The sequence below is a fragment of the Leopardus geoffroyi genome, chromosome X, assembly GCF_018350155.1.
Source record: "Leopardus geoffroyi isolate Oge1 chromosome X, O.geoffroyi_Oge1_pat1.0, whole genome shotgun sequence".
Lineage (NCBI taxonomy): Eukaryota > Metazoa > Chordata > Mammalia > Carnivora > Felidae > Leopardus > Leopardus geoffroyi.
Window position 1 is genome coordinate 126,049,528 of NC_059343.1, and position 22,716 is coordinate 126,072,243.

Genomic DNA, 22,716 nt, shown 5'->3' on the forward strand with positions numbered 1-22,716 from the left:
ACTCTGAGTACACGCTATTCCAAAAGAAACGTACACTTTGCATTTCTGCAGATAGGAAGAGCAAGACCCACTGGGTGCCCAAAGTCAAGGATCTGTGTCTCGTCCCCAGCAGCCGGATCCCGTCCTCCTCTCCCGGTCTGGCCCCGCCCCTGTCTGTGTCTGAAGCTGGCCGGGGGACAACTGCAGAGACCTGAAGGGGCGGGGGGGGCCGGGCTGCGCGCGGGGTGAGGGCGGAGGCGTCAGCGCGCGCCTTTTTGTGCGGCTCCAGGCCCCCACTGGATTGGTTCGGTCAGTGTTGCCGTCGGAGTGGGCGGAGCCAGCCGGAATCCAGGCTCGGAGTCCAGTCGCAACCAGGGGCGGTTGCAGACGGAGCGCACTTCACAGCGGCGGGTTGCTCCCCGGGGCTGCTGCGTCGAGCAGAGCTGTTGGGGGCTGCTCCTCCTGGGCTCTGGGCTCCCGCTCAACCCCCGCGCTCCTTGCTTCCCATACACTCGCTACTGTCTCCTTAGAGACTCCTAGCGACCCCCAGCTCCCTCTGGCCCCGCACTGCTTCCACCCCGTCCCTTTCCCCAGCTGTGAACTGCCGTCTCTCGCGCCTTCCAGCCCCGAGCTGCGCGGTCATGGGTATGAGAGGGATGCTGCGAGTCACCGTGTTCCTGCTACTCATCAGGACCTGGCTCGCGGAGGGCAACGACCCCAGTCCCACCCCAAAATTCCACTTCGAGCTCTCCCCCACTGTGCCCGAAGTCATCTTGAACCTCTTCGACTGGTAAGCGGGTGCCGCCAGCTTGGGCGGGCCACCTCGGGCCTCTTGGACGGAGCGGGCTGGGGTATCTTGAACCCAGCTCGCTGCCGAGTCATGGCGCGCGGGTCCTGCCCGTCCGGTCCCTGGAGGGAGATGGGATGGAAGTGGGGGCGACCAGTAGAGATAGAGCTCTGTGCTTCAGCCCACCTGTTACCGCGGCGCCTGACAGAGCCCCGCGTGTGCCCTAACTGCAGCCACGGGCGGAGGAGGGGGGGCGGGGGGAAACCATGCCCTCAACCCAGGGTCTGCCATCCACCCTCGGGACTAAGGCACTGGGCAGGTTTTCCGAGTCATTTCCACTGGCACCTGGGGACTGGGAGGGGGAGCAGTACAGGGTGATGGACAACTCACAAAACATAGACAGTACAGACACCTGTTTGAGTCCGGATTTTAATCTGTTCCCTGAGGCGCGTGCGTGTGTTTGTATGTGTGTTGAACGGTGAGGGACCTTTTCCAATGCTGCAGATAGAAATTATTGACTCAACCTCATCGGAGCCCAGACAGTGGGATCAGTACCTGCATAACCGTATAGCCTGTATGGCCTGAGATGGGTGTGCTTTTCTACTTAGTCCTGTGAAAACATTTGAAGATTCAGGGTTTTGTTTTTGTTTTTTTCTGTTTGATTTCAAGTTTGTTTGGGTCTGCAAATATCTGAAGAGATATTAAACAGTCAGTCTTTACATGTAGATCACACAGAAATGTGTGTTTGCAGTGGCCCTGGATCCTGCGCTCTGGCATATGGGTAATGTGTGGTACTAAACAGGCGGGAATGCATTGCTTTAATTCGGGAATAATGCATGTGTACACTTTGGAGTAATGCAAAATGAAATTCTGTAATTAAAGATGATTAGAAATGATTTTTTTTAATGACAAACCAGAAATGAACATGTATTCAGAAAAAAAGGTGGGGGGGATAGTTGGGCAAGGTTCCAGCAGACAGCCCTGCAGTGTCCTCAACCCAACATACCAGACTGCGCTAGTGAACTCTCTCTCTCTCTCTCTCTCTCTCTCTCTCACACACACACACACATGTCCACATGTGTGTGCACGCGCGCACACACACACACACACACACAGATTTGCAGGGGCTGACGTTCCCTGGTGGATGTGTCAGAGATCCTAAAAATTGTAGTGAAGCCCAGGGCCTATTCTCATTCACAAACCCCTTTTCTGGAAAGAGCCCTACTGAAGGTGTAGGTGAATCAGATGAACCTCAGAGACTTCTAGAAAAGCCAGCTGTCTGCAAGGCTGAGCTGGATCCACTTAACATGGGCTCACTCAAAACACGTCTAGGCTGGAAGCATATGCTTAGCTATAGAGATGTCTGCTCTCAGAATACATGTCTTTTGGAGGACAGCCCTTGAACCCCCAAAATCTAAACAGTTTGGTTGGGTGAGGGTCTTAAATCTCTGCTACATGAGCAGAGTTCTCTCTCTCTGTCTCTCTCTTTCTCTCCCTCCCTCTCTCTCTCTCTCTCCCTCTGTCATGTGCCATATATCAAGTCTTAAAAACAGAGTTGTATAAACACAAGATTTACATAGATGTAACCACAAAATGCCTGGTCCTAGCCCAGGTAGGGGAAATGTCGCTGAGACTCAGGGGGGTCACTGAGGGTGGAATATGACCTTTCCTGAGCCAGTCAGGTGCCCCTGGAAGGACTTTCACCAACCTGGAAAGCTTCATCCAGGCTGATGGCAAGGTGCGCCTTCTTAAGGGACTGAAGTAATGTGTTTATCCCAGGTCCGGAACTTGCCCATTCCCTCCCTTCTCTACCTCCCCTACTGTCTCCTCTAGTCATGCCCCGCTCCTCCCCAATCCTGCCTGGTAACAAGTATCCAGTCTTTGTGCCCCATTCTCTGGATAAAAGCAGAAGGGGGGGAGGGGGAAAAGAGGAGTCTGCGTCACTGCTGCGCTTCTGGCTGACTCACTCTAGGGAGGGAGAGGAGTGGGGAGAAACGTGTACATGTATGACTGTACATGTCTGCATGTGTACAGGAGAAAAGAAGGCCCTGACAAGTTGACATCTGGGGTGCTCTTTGCTGTTTGTCCTCTGAGAAGCAATGTGGCATTTACTGATGACCAGCATTTACTGATGATTTCTCTGTTTCAGCAAAAATTGTGCAAATGAAGCTGTGGTTCACAAGATTTTGGACAGGGTGCTGTCGAGATATGATGTCCGTCTGAGGCCAAATTTTGGAGGTAAGACACAACCAGATACTAGAAGCCTTTGTGTGACATGGAATAGAGCTGAGATGGATGCAACAAGACAGCTCCACTCAGTACTGCTGCCCATTGGCACTCCCCAGGCTCAACACTTTTGCCTCTCCAGACCCCACATTCCTGACTGTGGGAGACCTTCAGCTGAGCACTTTGAGGGCCCCAACCCCCAGGCCTTCTGCTCTGCTCTTCCACTTCTCTGCCTTCTTATGCAAGGGGCCTTTCTGCCCCTTCCCTTATAACAGCCTAAAGTGCACTCCCGGGTGTGGCTGGAGAAGCAGTAACTAAGAAATGGACTGTGCACTAGAGTTTTCTGCTACATTCGTGGGGAGGGCACACATTCTTCTACTTGAGCACACATTCTTTGTATTTTGGACAGTTGCCCCATTCAGCTAGTTCAAAACTAAGGGCATGGTCTTCTCTGTCTAGTTTACTTTACCCACCGGGGTCCCAGGCACTTCCACCTCTGCCACCCCTTACCAAAGCCTTTAGCTTCCACCAAGTTCATTTTCATTCAACACATTCAAGTCGGTGTGATCTTTATAAATCCAGCCTGATCATCTCTCAGAGTTTTGATGGCTTTATTTAACTGCCAAATATAACCCTTAGCCTCGCACTCAGAGCACAAAGATGAGAAATGACAAGGGAACTGAAACACAAAGCCAATATATAAGTTTCTCCTCTAATTCCTGCCTAGCCCCCACCCTTGGAAAGGGTGACTGGGCTCAATCACACAGCTTTAGGGGACAGGCATTCTAGTCCAACCCCACAGAAAAGGAGTAGCATTCTCCAGGGACCACCCGAGAAACCTAGACCAAGGACAAACAAAAGGAAGGGGAGTTAGTCACTAAATAAGAGTTAGTCACATTTCAGCTCAAAGGAAACTTCCTGCAGGTGGTAGACCTAGACACCTACTCTAAGGGATTAATGAATGCTAATGATTCACATTTGTACATATGAATAGAAGTCTTCCAAAAACACCATGCCTCCACTCTAAAGGGCCCACAGCTAGGAAGTGTACATTGTAGTAGACCAGTAACAGAATTCTGGGGGTGCTGTGATTTGCTGGGAAAGCCACCTGGAAAACCAAGGCCCCAGGCTTTGGAAGTGGGACATTTAACTGGTGTTGCTTTTGCTGTGTTGCTCCCTCTGAGTCTCAGGACAGAAGGTGCAGTCCTGGATCTAAGTAAGGTGAGTGTGCACTGGGCATTAGAAAGCTGGAGTGAAGAGGGCAGAAGTCAGGCTCTTTCAGTGTGGACATTCAGATGCTAGAGCACAGCCAGCACTCTTGAGTGACACTGGTTTTTGAACAGCTGCACCAAGCGCTGGTGGCTGTCAAGGGAGTAGCTACTACACTTTCTCCTTTCCCTCATTTTCGTGTTTCTCAGCAAAGGCTACCCAACAGCCATTCACGTACACCAAGCACACCCTTCCCACTGTTTCAGATTGCCATCCCTGCAAGCATCCAGCATCAGGGGGAGGGAGCCAGGGCAAGGACCACCCTCTGGGGATTATCTGGTGTGGCTGGTCCAGTCTCTCCAAGGCACCGCACCAGTGTCTTTTGAGCTAACTCAAATTTGTTTACACCTGATTCCTAACCTGAGTACACTAAGCTTTATAGGCATGTACACCTGGAGTGTATGAGGAAAGATGGGTCCTTGATTTGACCAAACAGTAGATGAAGGTGGGAGAGCAAGGACAATGCAGGACCTTCTAGCATTTAGAGAGAAGAAGGCACTACAGGCTCAGTCTGGGACTGTTATATAGGGCAGGGAGGGGGTTGCCAATCAATGAGACACTGGGTCCAGGGTTTCACCTTTGCGGTAACCCAGGACTCCCTGTAATGCTTCCCACTAGACACAGAATCAAATTCCCCTCTGTGTCTGAAGTGATATAGAGATTCAAGGACAGACACACACACATACACACCCCCCACATGCAGAGGCCTCACCTAACTGTGGTCAGGTTCAGTGGGTCAGTAATGAGGCTGTGGGAGCCTTATTACTTCCTTGAGAGGAGGAGGAGAAGGAAGAGCCAGGGGAAGTTAACAAAGCTGCTTCTTTCTGGGCAAGAGAAGTGGGATTCTACAGTATTGCAAAAGGCAGGTCCCTGAGGACTTCACCTAGTTCCTCACCTGGCACAATGTAGGCACAGAGTGAAGGAATGAGTGGGACATCTTCACCATTCCTCCATTTATCTGCTTTTCCTCTGGTACTCTGATGGCTGCTAGGGAGGACAAAGACTTGGGGTAGCAAAATTTCCAAGAGGGAGGAAGTGGTTAACCCCTCTCTGCCTTCCTGAGCCCATCAGGAAGGAATATGGAGCTGAGGCCATCACCACAGAGATAGCATTTACACACCTTATCTGGAAACTTTTTGTTTCCCTCCATGGGATACCTTGGCTAATCTCTCATAAGGTGTCCCCTCTAGGTGAGTAAATTAGAAAACAGTTCCAGGTTTCCTTCCTCCAGGCTACATCCCCAGGCCAGGACTTATGGACTACATTCCAGCTCCCAGTTGACCCTTGCACAGGGCTATGTCTTGGCCCTTTAGGGTTCAGGTCCCCCAGAATTCCACTGTAAGGGATGGGGCTGCCTGATTGGCACAAAATGGTGTAAGATGAGAAGCCTGACCCAAGAGTGAGGTGTCAGGGGATGGATGGCCCCTCTAGGACTAGTTGCCTGCTTAACACACTTTCCACTCTCTAAAGGCATGTAAGGAGCCTGACAAGCTACAATAAAGAACTACATTTCTAGAGACCTCTATCACTACATACAGTGCTGGGGATCATTCACAATAGCCCTAAATTCTGGAGTCTGGGCTGTGGCCTCTCAGAAAGGCCCATTTACTTCTCAGCTGCCATTCATATGCTGATGCCCAATCCCAGGTCACTGAAGCATTGGGATAGGATAAGCCTTTTCCCTCTTTTCTCCTCAGCTTCTGGGCCATCAGCCTGCAGTGAAGCCAGCAGGTAAATTGCAAGTGTCACACATGTACCCATAGCAGCAGTGCGGTGTAATACATATAGAATAATGGCTTAGCTGTGGAGCCAGGTGAAGACAGCTTTGAGCCAATAGGAAACAGCAAAAAGTGTTTTTCCACAGCACTTTATAGTTTACTACATATTTTCACATCCATTATCACATTTGAATGGGCAGTGCTAACACCTAGGCCCAAAAAAGAAAGCAGGAGGCAGAAATACACTCATACAGACACACATTCAAACACACATATCAACATACACAGACATCCTCACACATGCACTCACAGGAATAAACTCACAAGTTCATTCACTCATAAGTTCAGTATACATGCTTACATGCACTCACATATTTACACGTGTGCACACATCTGTGTACATACAAAACATGCCTACACATTCACATACACACATGAACATAATCTCACAAACACACTCAAAAATTTATTCACACACATAAATTCATATGCCTCTGCTCCCACATTCACTCATACTTGCATACAAACATGCTCCCATGTACAGACACTGCCAAATTCACTCACACACATAGAAACATGCATAGAAACACACACATGCTTGGATATTCACACACATGGACATACACACATTAACATGTTCAGATATTCATCCATACACATAAATAACTCTTATTCGTCCACATACAAAAAATGCTTGCATACACTGATGTGCACGTGCTTACACATACACATTAACATGATTGCATGCAAACAGGCTCATGCATTCACCCACACATGAGCTGCTTATACACATGAACATGCTCACATATTTACCAATTCACACAAACAGGCTCACACATTAAGGCACATCCATATCCACATGCACAGATATATTCACACATTCACTTATACCTGCACAATGACACACTAACATATGTGAATATGTTCATGGATTCACTTGCACATCAGCATGGTCACACATTCAATTACACACCAGGACACTCATGTATGCTCATATTCAATCACACACAAACATGCTCACACATCCACTCAAGCACATAAATGTGCTTACATAGACTCATATCCCCACATGTATAAGTACGATGAGTGTGAGAATATAAGTGTGATTACTAATCACACTTAAAACTTGCATACAAATAAGGTCATATATGCAAACAACTCACATATTACACAACAAGCATGCTCATGCACAATGACACAGACACATACGGTCACACACTCAGAAGTTCACTTACCTTCCTAAACATTCACTCACACAAACACATTCAATTACGCATTCCCTCACACATGCACTTAACATGCCCACACACAGACTGACACATGAGCATATTCATACACACAGACACATCCATCCAACACACAAACATTCACATACACTCATGTAAACACAACTTTAACATACAAACATGAGCATGCATTTACTCACACATGGACATGCTTATGAATACATTACATTCACATATAAATACAAATACATTCACATGTGAACAGACTCAGACAACCCACATGTTTACTCCCACACAGTACACTTCAATACATACACGTTCACGTATTTGCTACCTCACAAACACACATAGACTCACACATTCACCCACACTTACATATGAATGCACTCATATTTATAGACATACTCACACATTTACTCCCACAAAACACTTGAATATTTCAATATTTATACATGCAGACATGGTCACATCCACTCATGTACATGTTCACACATTTACTCACACACAAACATGCTCACATACATGAAAACACCAATTCACTCACACACATGAATGTACTCATACATTAACATGCTAACATATATGAACATAGAAATTTGCTCACACACACAAATATATACATGTTCACACATTCACTTGCACATGAGCACATTCATACACTCCCACACATCAACCTGCCTACATGCTTGCATGTGCTTACACACTTACTTACATGCAGTATATACAAGCATACAAACATGCTCATGCATTCACTCACACATGAACACACAAATTCACTTATAGGCATGGACATGCTCACATACATATAGTCACACATTTACACACACAAGTAAGTTCACAAATACACCCATGTTCACACATTCCCTTGCACATTAACAAGCTCACATACACTCATACAGTCACACATTCACTCATAGTTGCACACTCAAACACACAAATACAAATTCATTTGCATATGAACACACATTTACTGACACACAACACACTTAAGCACACAAATGGCTTACAGGCAGACATCCTCAATACTCTCGTGTATATACACTGGCATAGTCACCTGCACGTGAACACAATCACAGATTTGCTCATGTATGTGAATATGCTCACATACACTCATGTGCACAACTCACACATTCATTCACACAAAGACACATACTAACTCACATATGGACACACTCACATGCACTCACACAAATATGTTCATACACACCACGAATCTTAACTCTGTTTTTGGGCTCATTGCTCTTGAATTTTTATCAGAAAACCATTTGGAAAAAGAGTGCTTCATCTCCGTATTTTCTCTTTATCTTACCATGACCCCTTCCCTTCATCATATCATGGGCGAGGCCCAGCTGTAAGAGCTTAGCTTGTGTTAATTATGAGATCAGTGCTATCATTATCCCTATTTTACCCATGAGGAAACTTGCACTCAGAGAGATTACATAACCTTTTTTTTGGTAATTTTTATTTAAATTCCAGTATAGTTAACATACAGTGTAATATTAGTTTCAGGTGTACAATCTAGTGATTCAACATTTCTATACATCACCCAGTGCTCATCTCAACAAGCGCACTCCATAGTCCCCATCACCTATTTTCCCCCTCCTCTCTGGTAATCATCACTGTGTTCTCTAGAGTTAAGAGACTGTTTCTTGGCTTTCCTCTATTCCTCTTTTTTCCCTTTGCTCATTTGTTTCTTAAATTCCGCATATGGGTGAAATCATATGGTATTTGTCTTTCTCTGACTGACTTATTTTGCTTAGCATAGTACTCTCTAGCTCCATCCATGTTATTGAAAATGGCAAGATTTCGGGGCGCCTGGGTGGCGCAGTTGGTTAAGCGTCCGACTTCAGCCAGGTCACGATCTCACCGTCCGTGAGTTCGAGCCCCGCGTCGGGCTCTGGGCTGATGGCTCAGAGCCTGGAGCCTGTTTCCGATTCTGTGTCTCCCTCTCTCTCTGCCCCTCCCCCGTTCATGCTCTGTCTCTCTCTGTCCCAAAAAAATAAATAAAAAAACGTTGAAAAAAAAATTTAAAAAAAAAGAAAATGGCAAGATTTCATTCGTTTTTTATGGCTGAGTAATATTCCTGTGTGTGTGTGTTTGTGTGTGTGTGCATGCGTGTGTGTGTGTGTGTGTGTGTGTGTGGTTATGTTTTATAAACAATCTCATTTAATATGGCAATTCATATATATATATGAAAATTTATTCTGGCATCATACTTGCCTCTGTAAAAAGTGGGTCATCAGAGAAGAACTCTGACAAATACGTTAAGATATAAAAACCTCTCAGTGCCTTGAGAAAGTGACTTAGCTCCTATATATACATTTGGGTGTGTATGTATACTGTATCTTCTTTACCCATTTATCAGTCAGTGGACACTTGGGATGTTTCCATAGTTTGGCTACCACAGATAATGCTGCTGTAGACATTGAGGCACATGTATCCCTTCAAATTAGTATTTTTGTATTCTTTGGGAAATACCTAGTAGTGCAGTTGCTGGATCATAGGGCAGTTCTATTTGTAACTTTTTGAGGAACATCAGCCACTCTGGAAAACAGTATGGAGGTTAGGAAACTTATTCAGGGTCACACAGCTAGTAAGTGTCAAGATGGGGTCCAAACCCAGGCAATCTTGCTCCTGAGTGCATGCTTTATCATACCCTGCATGTAACAGTGTCTTCCCATTTGTAGGTGCCCCTGTGCCTGTGGGAGTATCTATCTATGTCTCCAGTATTGAACAGATCTCAGAAATGACTATGGTAAGTGTGTCACCTTCAGCCATGGGCCTGGGGACAAGGGACATGTGGCAAGGAGCAGAGTCATAAGCCAACTCCAATTGTTCTGACTCACAACAGAGCCCACATAGATGAACATGGTAGGTTTTGTAAACTAAAGCCACTGGAACAAAAAATAAATAAATCCAAATGGATTATAGACCTAATAGCGAAAGGCTTATGAAGTTTTTAAAAGATAATATAGAATACTGTGTTTGTGTCTTTGTGGTAGGACTTGTTTAAAAAGACATAGAGGGGCCCCTGGGTGGCTTAGTCAGTTGAGCGCCCAGTTCTTGATGTCAGCTCAGGTCATGATATTGCAGTTTCTGAGTTTGAGCCCCGCATCTGGGTCTGTGCTTATAGCACAGTGCTTGGGATTCTCTGTCTCCTCTCTCTTTGCCCCTCCCCTGCTCACACATGCTCTCTCTCTCAAAAATAAAGTTTTTTTTAAAAAAAGTTACACAGCCCTTTTAAAAAAAATAAATAAAAGGACATAGAAAGCAGAAAGCATAAAACCATAAAAATAAATACTGGTAATTTCAACTATTTTAAATTCTATCTAGCCAAAACTTCTGGAACTTCTGTTTTGCAAAACAGACAAAACCAGTATAACAAGTATAAAAGGATAAGTCAGAGTGGACTGAGATATCTGCAACACAAAGAACTGATATTGAAAGTATACATAATTCCTGTGAATTAATAAGAATATTTTGAAAATGATAGAAAAATGACTAGAGGAGTGCCTGGGTGGCTCAGTTGGTTGAGCACCTGATTCAGCTCAGGCCACCATTCCTGGTTCATGGGTTTGAGTTGCACATCTCTCCCCATCTCTGTCCCCTTTCTCTCTCTGTCCCTCCCCCGCTCACGTGTGTGTTCTTTCTCTCTCTCTCTCTCTCCTCTCTCTCCCAAAAATAAATCAACATTTAAAAAAGAAAAAATGATTAGAAAATTTGTGAAGAAAACCAAGTAGCAAATATGTGAAAACATACCTGACTTTATTATTAGTCAGTGAAGTGCAAACTAAGACCAGAGCAAGAATCCATCACATACCCACCAGATTGGCAAAAGTCAAAAGTCAGACCATACCAGGCAGGAGCTGGCCAGGCAGGAGCATTGAGAAATCTCATCTGTCCTCAGTGTGGGTGTAAACTTGAACTATCACTTCATAATTCTTATTTCATGTTCATTTGGGTATGTATCATGTGTTCACACAGTGGTGTATATGTAGTATATTCATATGAACAAATTTTATTAACAGACATCAACTTGAATGAATCTCACAAATATAATACATACAGTGTAATTCCATTTGGAAAAAAAAATTTTTTTAAATGGGTCCAAGCAATGTTTCCTAGAAATACACACATAGACAACAGAATTCTAACAAACAGCAACAGAACTATTATCATTAAGATCTAAGATAATGGATACTTCTGGGAGGTAGGTGTGGGGAATATGTTCTAGAAGGAACACATTGAAACTTAAAGTTATTGGTAATGTTTCATTTCTTAACCTGGATTTTAATTACATGAATTTCAGTTATTCTTTTTTTTTGAAGTTCATTTTTAACATTTAACATTCTTACATATTTCAGTACTCGTCTATATTTGTGATATATTTCATACACCTTCATGCACACACACACACACTGTGAGGATGGAGAGGAGGACAACCTCACTTACAGCTGGGATTCACCTTTCTCTCCCCAGGACTATACGATCACAATGTTTTTTCATCAGACCTGGAAAGATCCACGTTTAGCATACTATGAAACCAACCTGAACTTGACCCTGGACTATCGGATGCTAGAGAAGTTGTGGGTCCCTGACTGCTACTTTTTAAATAGCAAGGATGCTTTTGTGCATGATGTGACTGTGGAAAATCGTGTGTTTCAGCTTCATCCAGATGGAACAGTGCGGTATGGCATCCGGTGAGTTTCCCCAGGCACTTGAGGACCATCCTCACAGGCTTCCTTCTTCCAAATGAGTATCCCATAAACACACTGTAAGAGACACACAAAGGAGCCCACGGCTTTCCACATCTGTCTTGTGCTGCCCCCTCACTCATCCTACCCAGTAGTCAAAGTGAAACCTTCAGAGCTTTCCACAACCATCCTTGGCTGTCCTGTCCCCACACCTTGCCCATCTTTCAATCCCTAACTTAAATGCTCTCTTTGTCAAGAAATCCTCCTTGATTATCTCAACTCAAAGAGCTCTCCCTCCACTTTAGCATTCTATACATTCTGTTATTTATCTTTGTTTCTTTTCTCTTCCATGCAGTGAGGGAAGGAGACAAATGAATGCTGAAGCCCATATGTAATGAGGGAAGGGGACCAATCTCTGCCATTGGTCATATTTGCATCATGCAGGGGAGCCCACTGTGTGCAATATATGCCTATTGTCCATGGCTCTGTACACATAGGATGTGCACATGCTGGAAATCCTCACTGGCTTATTTATAGCACAGTATATGGTCACCAAGGCTCTCCCCACAGCATCACCTCTTATAAACTATCACTTAAGACGAGCATAAGAGATAAATGTAGCTCAGAAAATTTTTCCAAAAGGTAGTTGTGCCAGGGTTCAGCCCCTGTCTCTGAGTCTCTCTTTCTCTTGGGTGCTCCTGTTCTATCCCTTTGTTTCTCCCTTCTTTCTCCATGGCCCAAGGTGCTAGAGTTAAAGAACAACAAAACTTACAAGGAACAGGTGACTGGTCATACCTGTTTTCATTAAAAGGGGTCCTCAGCTGATAAACGCTGCATGGAGGATTCATAGAAAGGAGAAACACACACACATCTCTACCCGGTGTACAAAATGGAAATTGCTTAAAGGGTTGAAAGGGACTACACTGGGATTAGCAGCTGGGAAGGGCAGGATAACGGATAGGGGACAGCCTCCCAGCGGAGGCTGCAGAGAACGTTTGTAATTATCCTCTTTCCCACAGGCCATTCCTCCCACTTCCCTAGCTCCTCCAAGATCCTTCCTCAGATTCCTCCCACAGACGCACCACCTGGCAACTTGAAGCCCCTGCCCAACACTGCATGACCCACCTTAGATATGTTAATACCTCCTACCCATTTATACCTACTACTGGCAATTTGCTCAGCTCCAGTGGTCCATGTGCTTAGGCAGATACGCAGAGATGAGAGTGCTATGGGAGCACCTCTCCTAGCCAAAGTTGGGCCTGGGCTACAGCTCACATCCATGCCTGCACAACACATACGGGCACTCCACATGGGATCTGGCACATCAGCTGCTCCAATGTAGCCTTGCTCCTTCTTCAGCAAGAAACTCCACTTTCTGTCTCTCCATCCAGTTTCCTCAAGAGCCCTTCCCATTCTGATGTCCTGAGACTTCCTGACATGCCACACACCTGTTCTTTAAGCCCTGCCAGACTTGTTGGCATATACATTCCCTCTCTCCTGCCTCCACAAGTGCAACTTAGCTTTCCTCTAGAGAGAAAGGAAGGAAAGGAAGAGGAAAAAGAAGGAAAGAAACACTGGAGGGAGGACCCAGTTCTAGTGTAGGCAGTATGGGAAGATGTTAGGTGGGTCAGCACTTGGAGTACCTCTCTCCTGCACACCCCTGCAGCCTTCTCAGGAATGGTTCTTTGCCTCAACTTGATTCGCTTTTCTCTTCCTTCTGCTTTTCCTTTGCAGACTTACCACCACAGCAGCTTGTTCCCTAAATCTGCAAAAATTCCCCCTGGACAAGCAGACCTGCAAGCTGGAAGTAGAGAGCTGTACGTATGTCCTCCAAGGCCCCTCATTTCTACTTTGGGTTATGGTTATCCAGAAACCAAAAGCAGAGTAGAGAGTGAGAGGGATAGCATATTTCCCCTACTCCATCCCTCCCCATTCTCTCTCTCCTCAGTAGACAGACAGACAGACAGAGGTATATACAGAGTATCTGGGAGAAGGTGGACTTTAATGTATAAATAGTCCCATGAGGAAATTGTACCTTGCTATTGGGAAGTTGTGTAGAAGCTAGTGTGCAGGAGCACATCTGTTTGCTTTCTTTCCTGGCTGAGAAATTCCAAAGTGAGAATTCCCTTTCCAAGTTCCCCCCTTTTCTGTGCTCAGACTCAGCAAACCACAAAGGTGCCCCAAATGTGCAGGTTCCAACCATTCTTTGGGTTCCACAGACTGCTCTGGTGTAAAATCTGCCTATGCCTGCTTTCTCAGATCGACCTGCTTCTTTCCCTCTCCCAGATGGCTACACGGTTGAAGACATTGTATTATACTGGGAAGGCAATGGGAATGCCATCCAGGGGACTGAGAAGCTGCACATTCCTCAGTTCAGCTTCCTGGGGAAAACAATGGCTAGCAAAGAGGTGTTCTTCTACACAGGTGGGTCTGATATTCTCTCCTATTTCTTCTCTCTTTTGTACCCTGGTAAACTCCTGGACATCTCTCTGCCTTTGACCTCTGCACTCCTGTCCTATTTCCTTCTGGCTCTGTACACCTTCCAAAACCCCCTTCAAAATGAGGAAATGGATGTGGAAGCACTTGGCTGGGTTTGACACTCTACAGGTATAAAAGGTTCATTGCTTTTGCTGATAAAAATAGGCCTCCTCTTAAAGCCATCCTCTCCCCTTCCATCTGTTTGCAGCTTTGAAATATCCTGTATCTCCCATTTCAAAACTCCAGTTGACATGAAGCAAGTGAGGAAGGAAGGAGGAGAGAACAGACTCACTATGCCATATGGGCCTACTTACATGCCACTGTCACTGGCCTTAAGGCAGCAAATAGGGTCAGATCTACAAACTCCCCAGGCTGGAATATTAGAGGCTGAACTGCCCATCAGCTTCCCCTCCTCCATCCTGTACTTCACCCTGAAAATCCCCTCAGCCCTGCTACCCTAATACCAGTATGTCTCCTTGCCAGGTTCCTATGTACGTCTGATACTGAGGTTCCTGGTCCAGAGGGAAGTCACCAGCTACCTTGTACAGATCTATTGGCCTACTGTTCTCACCACTGTTGTCTCTTGGATATCGTTTTGGATGAACTATGAATCCTCTGCAGCCAGGGTGACAGTTGGTAGGTCCTGTCCTCATCCCGAGGAGGAACTTGGATCATCTTGCTCAGAAAAAAAGTTGACAATAAGAAAGGAATACCTGGAGTGGTATGTGACTGCACAGGCAAGGAAGCAATATGGTGCCTGCCCAACAGGCATTTATACAGGTCCTCAGCCAATCCCTAGCAGAGACACTGATGTTGGAGACAAGTGTGAAAAAACAACAGGGATAGGATCTTGATATGTTGGGCCCAAAGTATTAGAATTCATTATTTGCTGGATACATAAATGAACAGGTCATAAATTTAGATCAGAAATGTAATACAGCAGGGGTGCCTGGGTGGCTCAATCGGTTAAGCGTCCGACTTCGGCTCAGGTCATGATCTCACAGTCTGTGAGTTGGAGCCCCACATCGGACTCTGTGCTGACAGCTCAAAGCTTACAGCCTGCTTCAGATTCTGTATCTCTCTGCCCCTCCCCCACTTGCACTCTGTCTCTCTCTCTCTCAAAAATAAACATTAAAAAAATTTTTTAGGGGGGCGCCTGGGTGGCGCAGTCGGTTAAGCGTCCGACTTCAGCCAGGTCACGATCTCGCGGTCCGTGAGTTCGAGCCCCGCGTCGGGCTCTGGGCTGATGGCTCAGAGCCTGGAGCCTGTTTCCGATTCTGTGTCTCCCTCTCTCTGCCCCTCCCCCGTTCATGCTCTGTCTCTCTCTGTCCCAAAAATAAAATAAACGTTGCAAAAAAAAATATTTAAAAAAAAAAATTTTTTTAGGGGCGCCTGGGTGGCGCAGTCGGTTAAGCGTCCGACTTCAGCCAGGTCACGATCTCGCGGTCCGTGAGTTCGAGCCCCGCATCAGGCTCTGGGCTGATGGCTCAGAGCCTGGAGCCTGTTTCCGATTCTGTGTCTCCCTCTCTCTCTGCCCCTCCCCCGTTCATGCTCTGTCTCTCTCTGTCCCAAAAATAAATAAACGTTGAAAAAAAAAATTTTTTTTTTAAAAAAAATTTTTTTTAAAGATGTGTAGAAATTTAATACAATAAACATAGATTGAGCAACATAGCAAAATGTCCTACTAGGCATCAGAGGACTTCCAGAGAAGCTTGCCCTCGATGAGTGTCTAATGGAATGCTAAGATAGATGCTAGGAGATTCTACACTTGATCTTAGCCAAAAGGCCGAGAAGCAACAGATGCTAGGAGATTCTAGAGGAGGAAATGACCCAGGTCTTGTTGTCTAAAACTACACCAAGAAAATGTTGCTCAAACTGGGTTTTCAAGATTTGTGGGAGGCAGAGGCATAAGACTTGTCATTCACTAAAACAGGAAATTGCTATTAAAAGGCACAGGGGCCCTAAGAGGGGACTAGATCACAGAGGGCCTGGGGCAAGAGCTGGGGAAATAGGGAGAATAGCAGAAAGACAGAAGGGTTGAATTGGAAAGACCTTGAGATTCCAATTTTAGCAGTTAGAACTTCATGTCCAAGCAATGGGGAAAACAAGAGGGTTTTGAGCAGTACCAAGGAGGGGCCTAAGAGATCAGCTCCCAAGTTTATCTGGTCCCAGTGTGCCCCACATCCAGGTCTGGTTTTCCATCACCATCTTTGGGGCAGACTCCTCGGCCTCCTTCTTTAGGAGCACATGTTGGACTAAGCCTTTAACATTTGTGTAATATTTTAAGGGCTCACAAACCTTTCTGAGGGATGTGATCTAAAGGAAAGCCCATGTGTTGGAAGGCAAAAGAGATTGGAGATGTAAGTCACTGTGAAACCATGGCTGGAGATTTTGGACTTGACCCTAAGAACAATGAGAAGTCACTGAATCATCAAAGCATGACTGGGTGTAAAGCTGGGGGGGCAGGGAGGAGCAAAGAGAGCACTTGAGCAAAGTCCCCAGGCTTAGGGAGTTGAAGGCATTTTGCTGAGAGTCCTCCTTATCCCAGAGATGATCGTTGCTCCCTTCCTGTGGGATGTGGACCTGATGGCTTGCCAAGAACTTCAGCCACCTGAGGATCCTAACCCTGCCATGTTCTTTACAGGTCTGACTTCAATGCTCATCCTGAATGCCATCAACTCACATCTGCGGGATAAACTCCCCCAAATTTCCTGTATTAAGGCCATTGACATCTACATGGTCGTATGCTTCTTCTTCGTGTTCCTGTCCTTGCTGGAATATGTCTACATCAACTATCTTTTCTACAGCCGAGGTGGATCCCGGCGCAGACTCAGGCGACACAGGAGAGCCCGAAGAGTCATGGCCCGCTACCGCTACCAAGAATTGATGCTGCAGGTTTGGCTTTTTGACTGACAATCAGCTTTCCCTGATTAGGGATTGGGCATATATTAAAACCTAAGTTTAGCACTTGACCCTTTCACATTTCTTAGCTCCTTTTAGCCTCACACAGCACATGTGTGTGTGTGTGTGTGTGCTCAAACACACACACAGACACACACACACCAGATAACAAATAGAACAATTTATCATCACTCCTTTACAGGTCAAATCATTGTCCTAAAGTCACAAAGCAGTAAGTGGCAGAACTAGATTTTCCCAGACCTTTTGACTTCAAATCCAGTCCACTTAGCATACTTTCCAAGGGCAGGTGATGGAACCAGAGGGAAGAGGAACACAGGCAGGCTGAAAGGAAAAGATAGGCAGCAGAGGTGTTGGTCTACCGCTCCTTCCTTTGCTCTTTCAGTTCCCAAAGCCATGCTGAGACTTTTGTTGCTGGCGGTACATTAATGTCCAGCAGTACCCCCTCCTTCACAGGGAGCCCAGCCACACTGCCTGAGGAGCCCTTGCCTCCATCCACCACACAGCACTCCAGAGGGAGCAGCTGCCCCAGGGAGACACAGGCTTGGCAGCCACCATGGATTTCCCTTACATGCTAACAGACTTTTGGTCTTGTTCCTCAGCCCCTTGCACGCCGGAGATCCCAGGAAGAGATGATTCTGTCAGTGGAAGAGATCAACAATCACATTGCAATTGCTGTTGAGGAAAGTCCTGTCCCTCCTCCCTCCCCACCACCAGTGCTTATTCATGTAGGATGTGAACCTACTGACTTTGTAAGTCTACCTACTATCTCCTTAAAGGATGACCAGGTTAGCATAGAAGATGAAAGTGGCTCTCCTTTCTCCACACCAGTACAGGCCTGTCTGGCAAGCCTCGAAAGCCTCAGCTCTTTGACCTCCATCCCAGAGCAGGCCCCACTGGCCACCTCAGAAAGCCTCAGCTCACTATCTTCTCTCTCAGAGCAGGCCTGGATGGCCTCTAGAGAAAGCCTGAGCGATCTCCCCTCCACCTCAGAGAAGGCCCTGCACAGCTATGGCGTTCGCTTTAATGGTTTTGAGATTGATGACAGTGTTATTCCTACTGAAATCTGCAACCGTGTGGAGGCTCATGGCCATGCTGAGACCCATGACCCAGAAGACCCTGAAGAGAACTCGAGCTCAGATGAGAGTCGTGGCTGTGGCCCTAGTGGGAGGCATCTGCTTCTCCACAGCCACAGGTGTGTGCAAGAGGCAAGCTATAGCCTTGATGAGATCCGTAGCAACCTTAATGAGATCCGTAGCAACCTTGATGAGATCCGTAGCTTGCCTGATGACATCAAAGTTGAGAGCGGCTACCTTGACCTTGAGAAGCAACTCGAGTGTGATCTTGACAGCACCTGGAGCCTTAATGTTGATGATTTCATGGGCTTTGACCAAGGCAAGGATAGTAACTCAGAGTCTGATGACAGTTGCCCCCCGAGTCCTGGGTGCTCCTTCAGTGAAGGGTTGTCCTCCAAGCTCTTTCACCCTGACTATGTCCCTAAGGTCGACAGGTGGTCCCGGATCCTCTTCCCTCTTGCCTTTGTGGTGTTCAACATTGTTTACTGGGTGTATCATATCAATTAGTCCCATAGTGCTCTTTTCATGGTTCCACTTGATTCTACTCTGCCTTCTTTTCTTTGTTCATTTTACTTTGTGGTTATTTGGGCAGTTGAATCAGTTCTACCTTTCTCTTTGTAAACATGAGGTGGTGAGTGGTTGGAAAGGATGCGTTCTGGCTGGAAGGAAAGGTATTGAGGAGGAGTTGGAGGTAAATAGCACACTGATTTCCCTTTTCTGCTAGAAGACTATCACCTTTCCAAAGACTTCTACCATCTATTAAGCACAGAAAAGCCCCTAGAAATGTTCAGAGTACAGAGCCAGGTTGGGGGGGATGGAGGAAGCATCCAAGCCCTATGCATAAACATTTCTAGGGGTTTTTCTGTCCCCCCGAGGTGTTGAATTTTCTTGTTCATTACTTTTTTTCTTCTGTTTTTCCCTCCTAGGGATTATGGTCTTGCTCACCCCCTGATTAAGGTTTTACAGGACAAAGTCAAGCTGGGTTGAACAGAGGTACATAGGGGAAGGGCTAGCCATGGCTTTAAAGTGCAAGGAGATGGCACTAGGGAACTTGGGAAACTTTGAAAGTGCCTCTTCCCCACTATTTTTTCTGTTGTATTTTGAGTGTGGCATTGTGGCATGAGGTTGGGAGTGGAATATGAGTGGGTAGGGGTACTGAGTGAGATGTCAGAGTGAGAGATCATGTTTCCAGGAGGAGCTTACAGGGGGTGATGAGGTCAACTTGGAGATTACCCAGATGTAACTAGCATCTTTAGAGGGATTGGAACTTCTCTTGTCTATATTCTGCTTCATAGCGCTTGACAACACAGCCTGAGTACACCTGTCTAGGTCAGATGCTGACGTGATCACTAGTTACAGAGAAAGCACTTGATAAATGAAGACTAGGGTCAGGACATTTCTGGCTTGCTATTTCATCCTCTGGTCTAGAACAGCAAATGAACAATTGTCGTGAATCTCTATATAGTAATCTTATTTGTCTAGTGCACAGCAAGTGTCAACAAGCTCACTGACCCATCACAGTGTCACACCCTCACAGGAGCCCAGTGAGGCAGGAAGGCAAAGCACATTGTCTTCAGTGTTCCAAGGGGATCAAGTGGAGCTTATGTATCATGCTTGAGGACATGCAGCCAGTGAGCGGTAGATCCACTCCACTTGCTCTTCCTTCTTCTTGTCCTTTTAACTCTCTCAACTGAAGTGTTCCCCTTTCTCCTTGCCCCTTTACAAATGGGGGTGCTCCATCAGGTTCTGCTTATCTGCCAGGCACCAGACCTCATTTGATAGCACCTGGAACATCTCTGCTGGAAGTGGCCAGTGACCAGCCAATGAGTGTGAACTGAGCGCATGGAACATGAGCACTGCTCACCCAGTGGGGCTCCTAAGGGAAATAGAAAGTAGCCTGCACTCCAACTTTCTTAGCAGCTCCACCTCATGAATAGAGGCCACAGGGAACAAGATTTGCCAAGCACTCAGCCTGTGTTTCTCCTTCCTCCCCAGGCAGCCTCTCCTGTAGCCCCTCAGCCACCTACCCTTTTAACTGTGTTTCTGTGTTTGTGTTTCTGTGTATAGCTGAGTGTATGTGTGCATGAAAACAATTTTGTGTGCACATACAACCATTTGAGAAGCTGTACAGCTCTATGTATATCAGTGTAAATCTATATTGATGTGTATAAGAGTGTATATATAACAACATGTGGATGCGTGTATGTGTGTGCATACCCCTAGGAAAGAGTGTGTGTGCTTGTGTGTACACACATGGGTATGTGCTGTGTGTATATGACAGCATATGTGCATACCTATGTTACTTTATCTGATTTGAATGAGTGTGAAAGGAAATACACCTGAAAGCATATTTATTTCCTGTTGGTGGCTCTTCTGGAACCACCATAATTCCTTTGGCCTCCACATATGTGGGGGGCCTTATTTGGCCGGGCTGGTTAACTGTTTCGTTCCAATTCCTTGTTCCAGGGAGCAGTGTCTCCCGGCCCCCATCCATTCTTCTCCTCCTCCCTCCACCCATCTGTGCTGTCACCTGGACAGAAGACATAGGAGAAGTGAATGTAGTCCCAGGAAGTGACAGTTTAGTGCCTTGAGGTAGGAAGTGCTCAAATGTGAGATAAGCTGGGAGTGCAGAGCATTTTGCTTTGTCCTGAAACGAATGTTTGCATAACAAAGACAGAGATTGAGGGGGGTTCCTTGAAGATGCATTAAGAACAGAAATATGTGGACAATGGATGGGGAAAGCTAAAGAACTGGAGAGGGAGTTGTATATAGCCTTTATAACTTATTCCCTTATTGCAATCACATTGTACGCCCAACATGTGTGGGGGCTGAAGACAGCCAAAAGCAGGTGGGTGATGTGAAGACATATCCCAGGGGATCAGCTGTAGCACTGGATGCAGAGAACTAAAGGTGCTTGGGAAAGGCCTGCAGGCATGGCCAGTAGGAGTGGTCCCTTTTAGGGGCACTGTAATAACCCATCCTGCATCTTTGAACAGCCTTAGATTTGGAGTCCAGAAATCCCTCCTCCTACCCACTCCAGGAAAAGAGATTGTTATAGGGGTGAGAGAATTGGCCAAGGAGAGAGGTACAAAGGGAGCCCCAGGGACTGACTGTCTAGATCGGTCCAGCTTGCCATGTCTCTTATTTTCTATACACACAACATACAAATATAGCCTCCTACACATACACACCCACAGAGACATAGACAGTCACACATACATGGATACTCACCCTCAGCACTAAATGGATATATACACAGAGACATGCACACTCACATATAGCTACATATATATTCACATGCACAACCACACACGATTACCCTCATTCATGTGCATGCACACGCGTGCACATACACACACACACACAAACTGATAACAGCTAAAAACAAAAAAGTTGCCAATGGAATATCTAAGATTGCCTCTTTCTTTTTGGACACCTCTCACAGAAAGATACAGGTTGGGAGGAGAACAATGACCCCAAATCAGAAGCTCCCATCATGGCTATTGAAAGTCTTGCTTCCTGGTGCCTAAACATTGGTTGGTTGATTTGAATTTGGGTTTCCAGGATCCTAGAGGACCGTCGAGCCCTGTAGGAAGTGAGTGTCTTATCTGGGGTGATGTCATACAGAAAGACTGGAGCAGTGGGGACCAGAAAGTGGGTTTGAAGATTGGTCTGGCAGCAATGCATAGGAAGGCTTCAGAGCACAGACGAAGGGCATAGAGGCCAGTTGTAAATATGTCTGTAGATCCACGTAGCTAGATAAAATATTTATACCTTAAAATGAACATCTTGGGAGCACCTGGGTGGCTCAGTCGGTTGAGCGACCGACTTCGGCTCAGGTCACAATCTCGCAGTTTGTGAGTTCGAGCCCCGTGTCGGGTTCTGTGCTGACAGCTCAGAGCCTGGAACCTGCTTCGGATTCTGGGTCTCCCTCTCTGCCCCTCCCTTGCTCACGCTGTCTCTCTCCCAAAAATAAATAAATAAAATAAAAAAAGAACATCTTGCCCTAATGTGCTGCAATGAGAGCAGTTGAACTCTACTGCAACTCACACTGCGTGAGGTTGTCAAGGTGAGGTGGAGGTTTGGCAATGACACCTTTGCAGAAACTTGAACCTTCTGAGTTTTTCATGGACTTGGTCATTTTAGCCTGAAAATTGCCAGATCTCCCCTTGTTGTCTTCTATGTGTGTTCTGTCGTCAGTGTCATTGTAGAGCCCTATCCTCAGTCAGCTGCCTACATCCCCTCCCACTCCTCACCCCACACCAAGTAACTCTGAAGTGCAGAGTATCTAGCAGGGCTAGATACTAGAACTACTAGGGTTCAGCCCACAGAGCCGTTCTCAGC

General features: G+C 46.2%; 1 protein-coding gene and 1 pseudogene across 1 annotated transcript; one reads left to right on the forward strand and one right to left on the reverse strand.

Moving 5' to 3' along the window:
- Positions 1-371: 371 nt before the first annotated feature.
- Positions 372-21,974, forward strand: GABRQ (gamma-aminobutyric acid type A receptor subunit theta). Its single transcript, XM_045471839.1, has 9 exons — positions 372-769; positions 2,916-3,004; positions 9,893-9,960; positions 11,685-11,905; positions 13,634-13,716; positions 14,186-14,323; positions 14,861-15,013; positions 17,022-17,272; positions 17,899-21,974. Exons 1-9 carry the CDS (start codon positions 621-623, stop codon positions 18,877-18,879), a joined length of 2,133 nt encoding a protein of 710 aa, XP_045327795.1. The 5' UTR covers positions 372-620; the 3' UTR covers positions 18,880-21,974.
- Positions 16,011-16,175, reverse strand: LOC123595586 (annotated as a pseudogene).
- Positions 21,975-22,716: the final 742 nt, after the last annotated feature.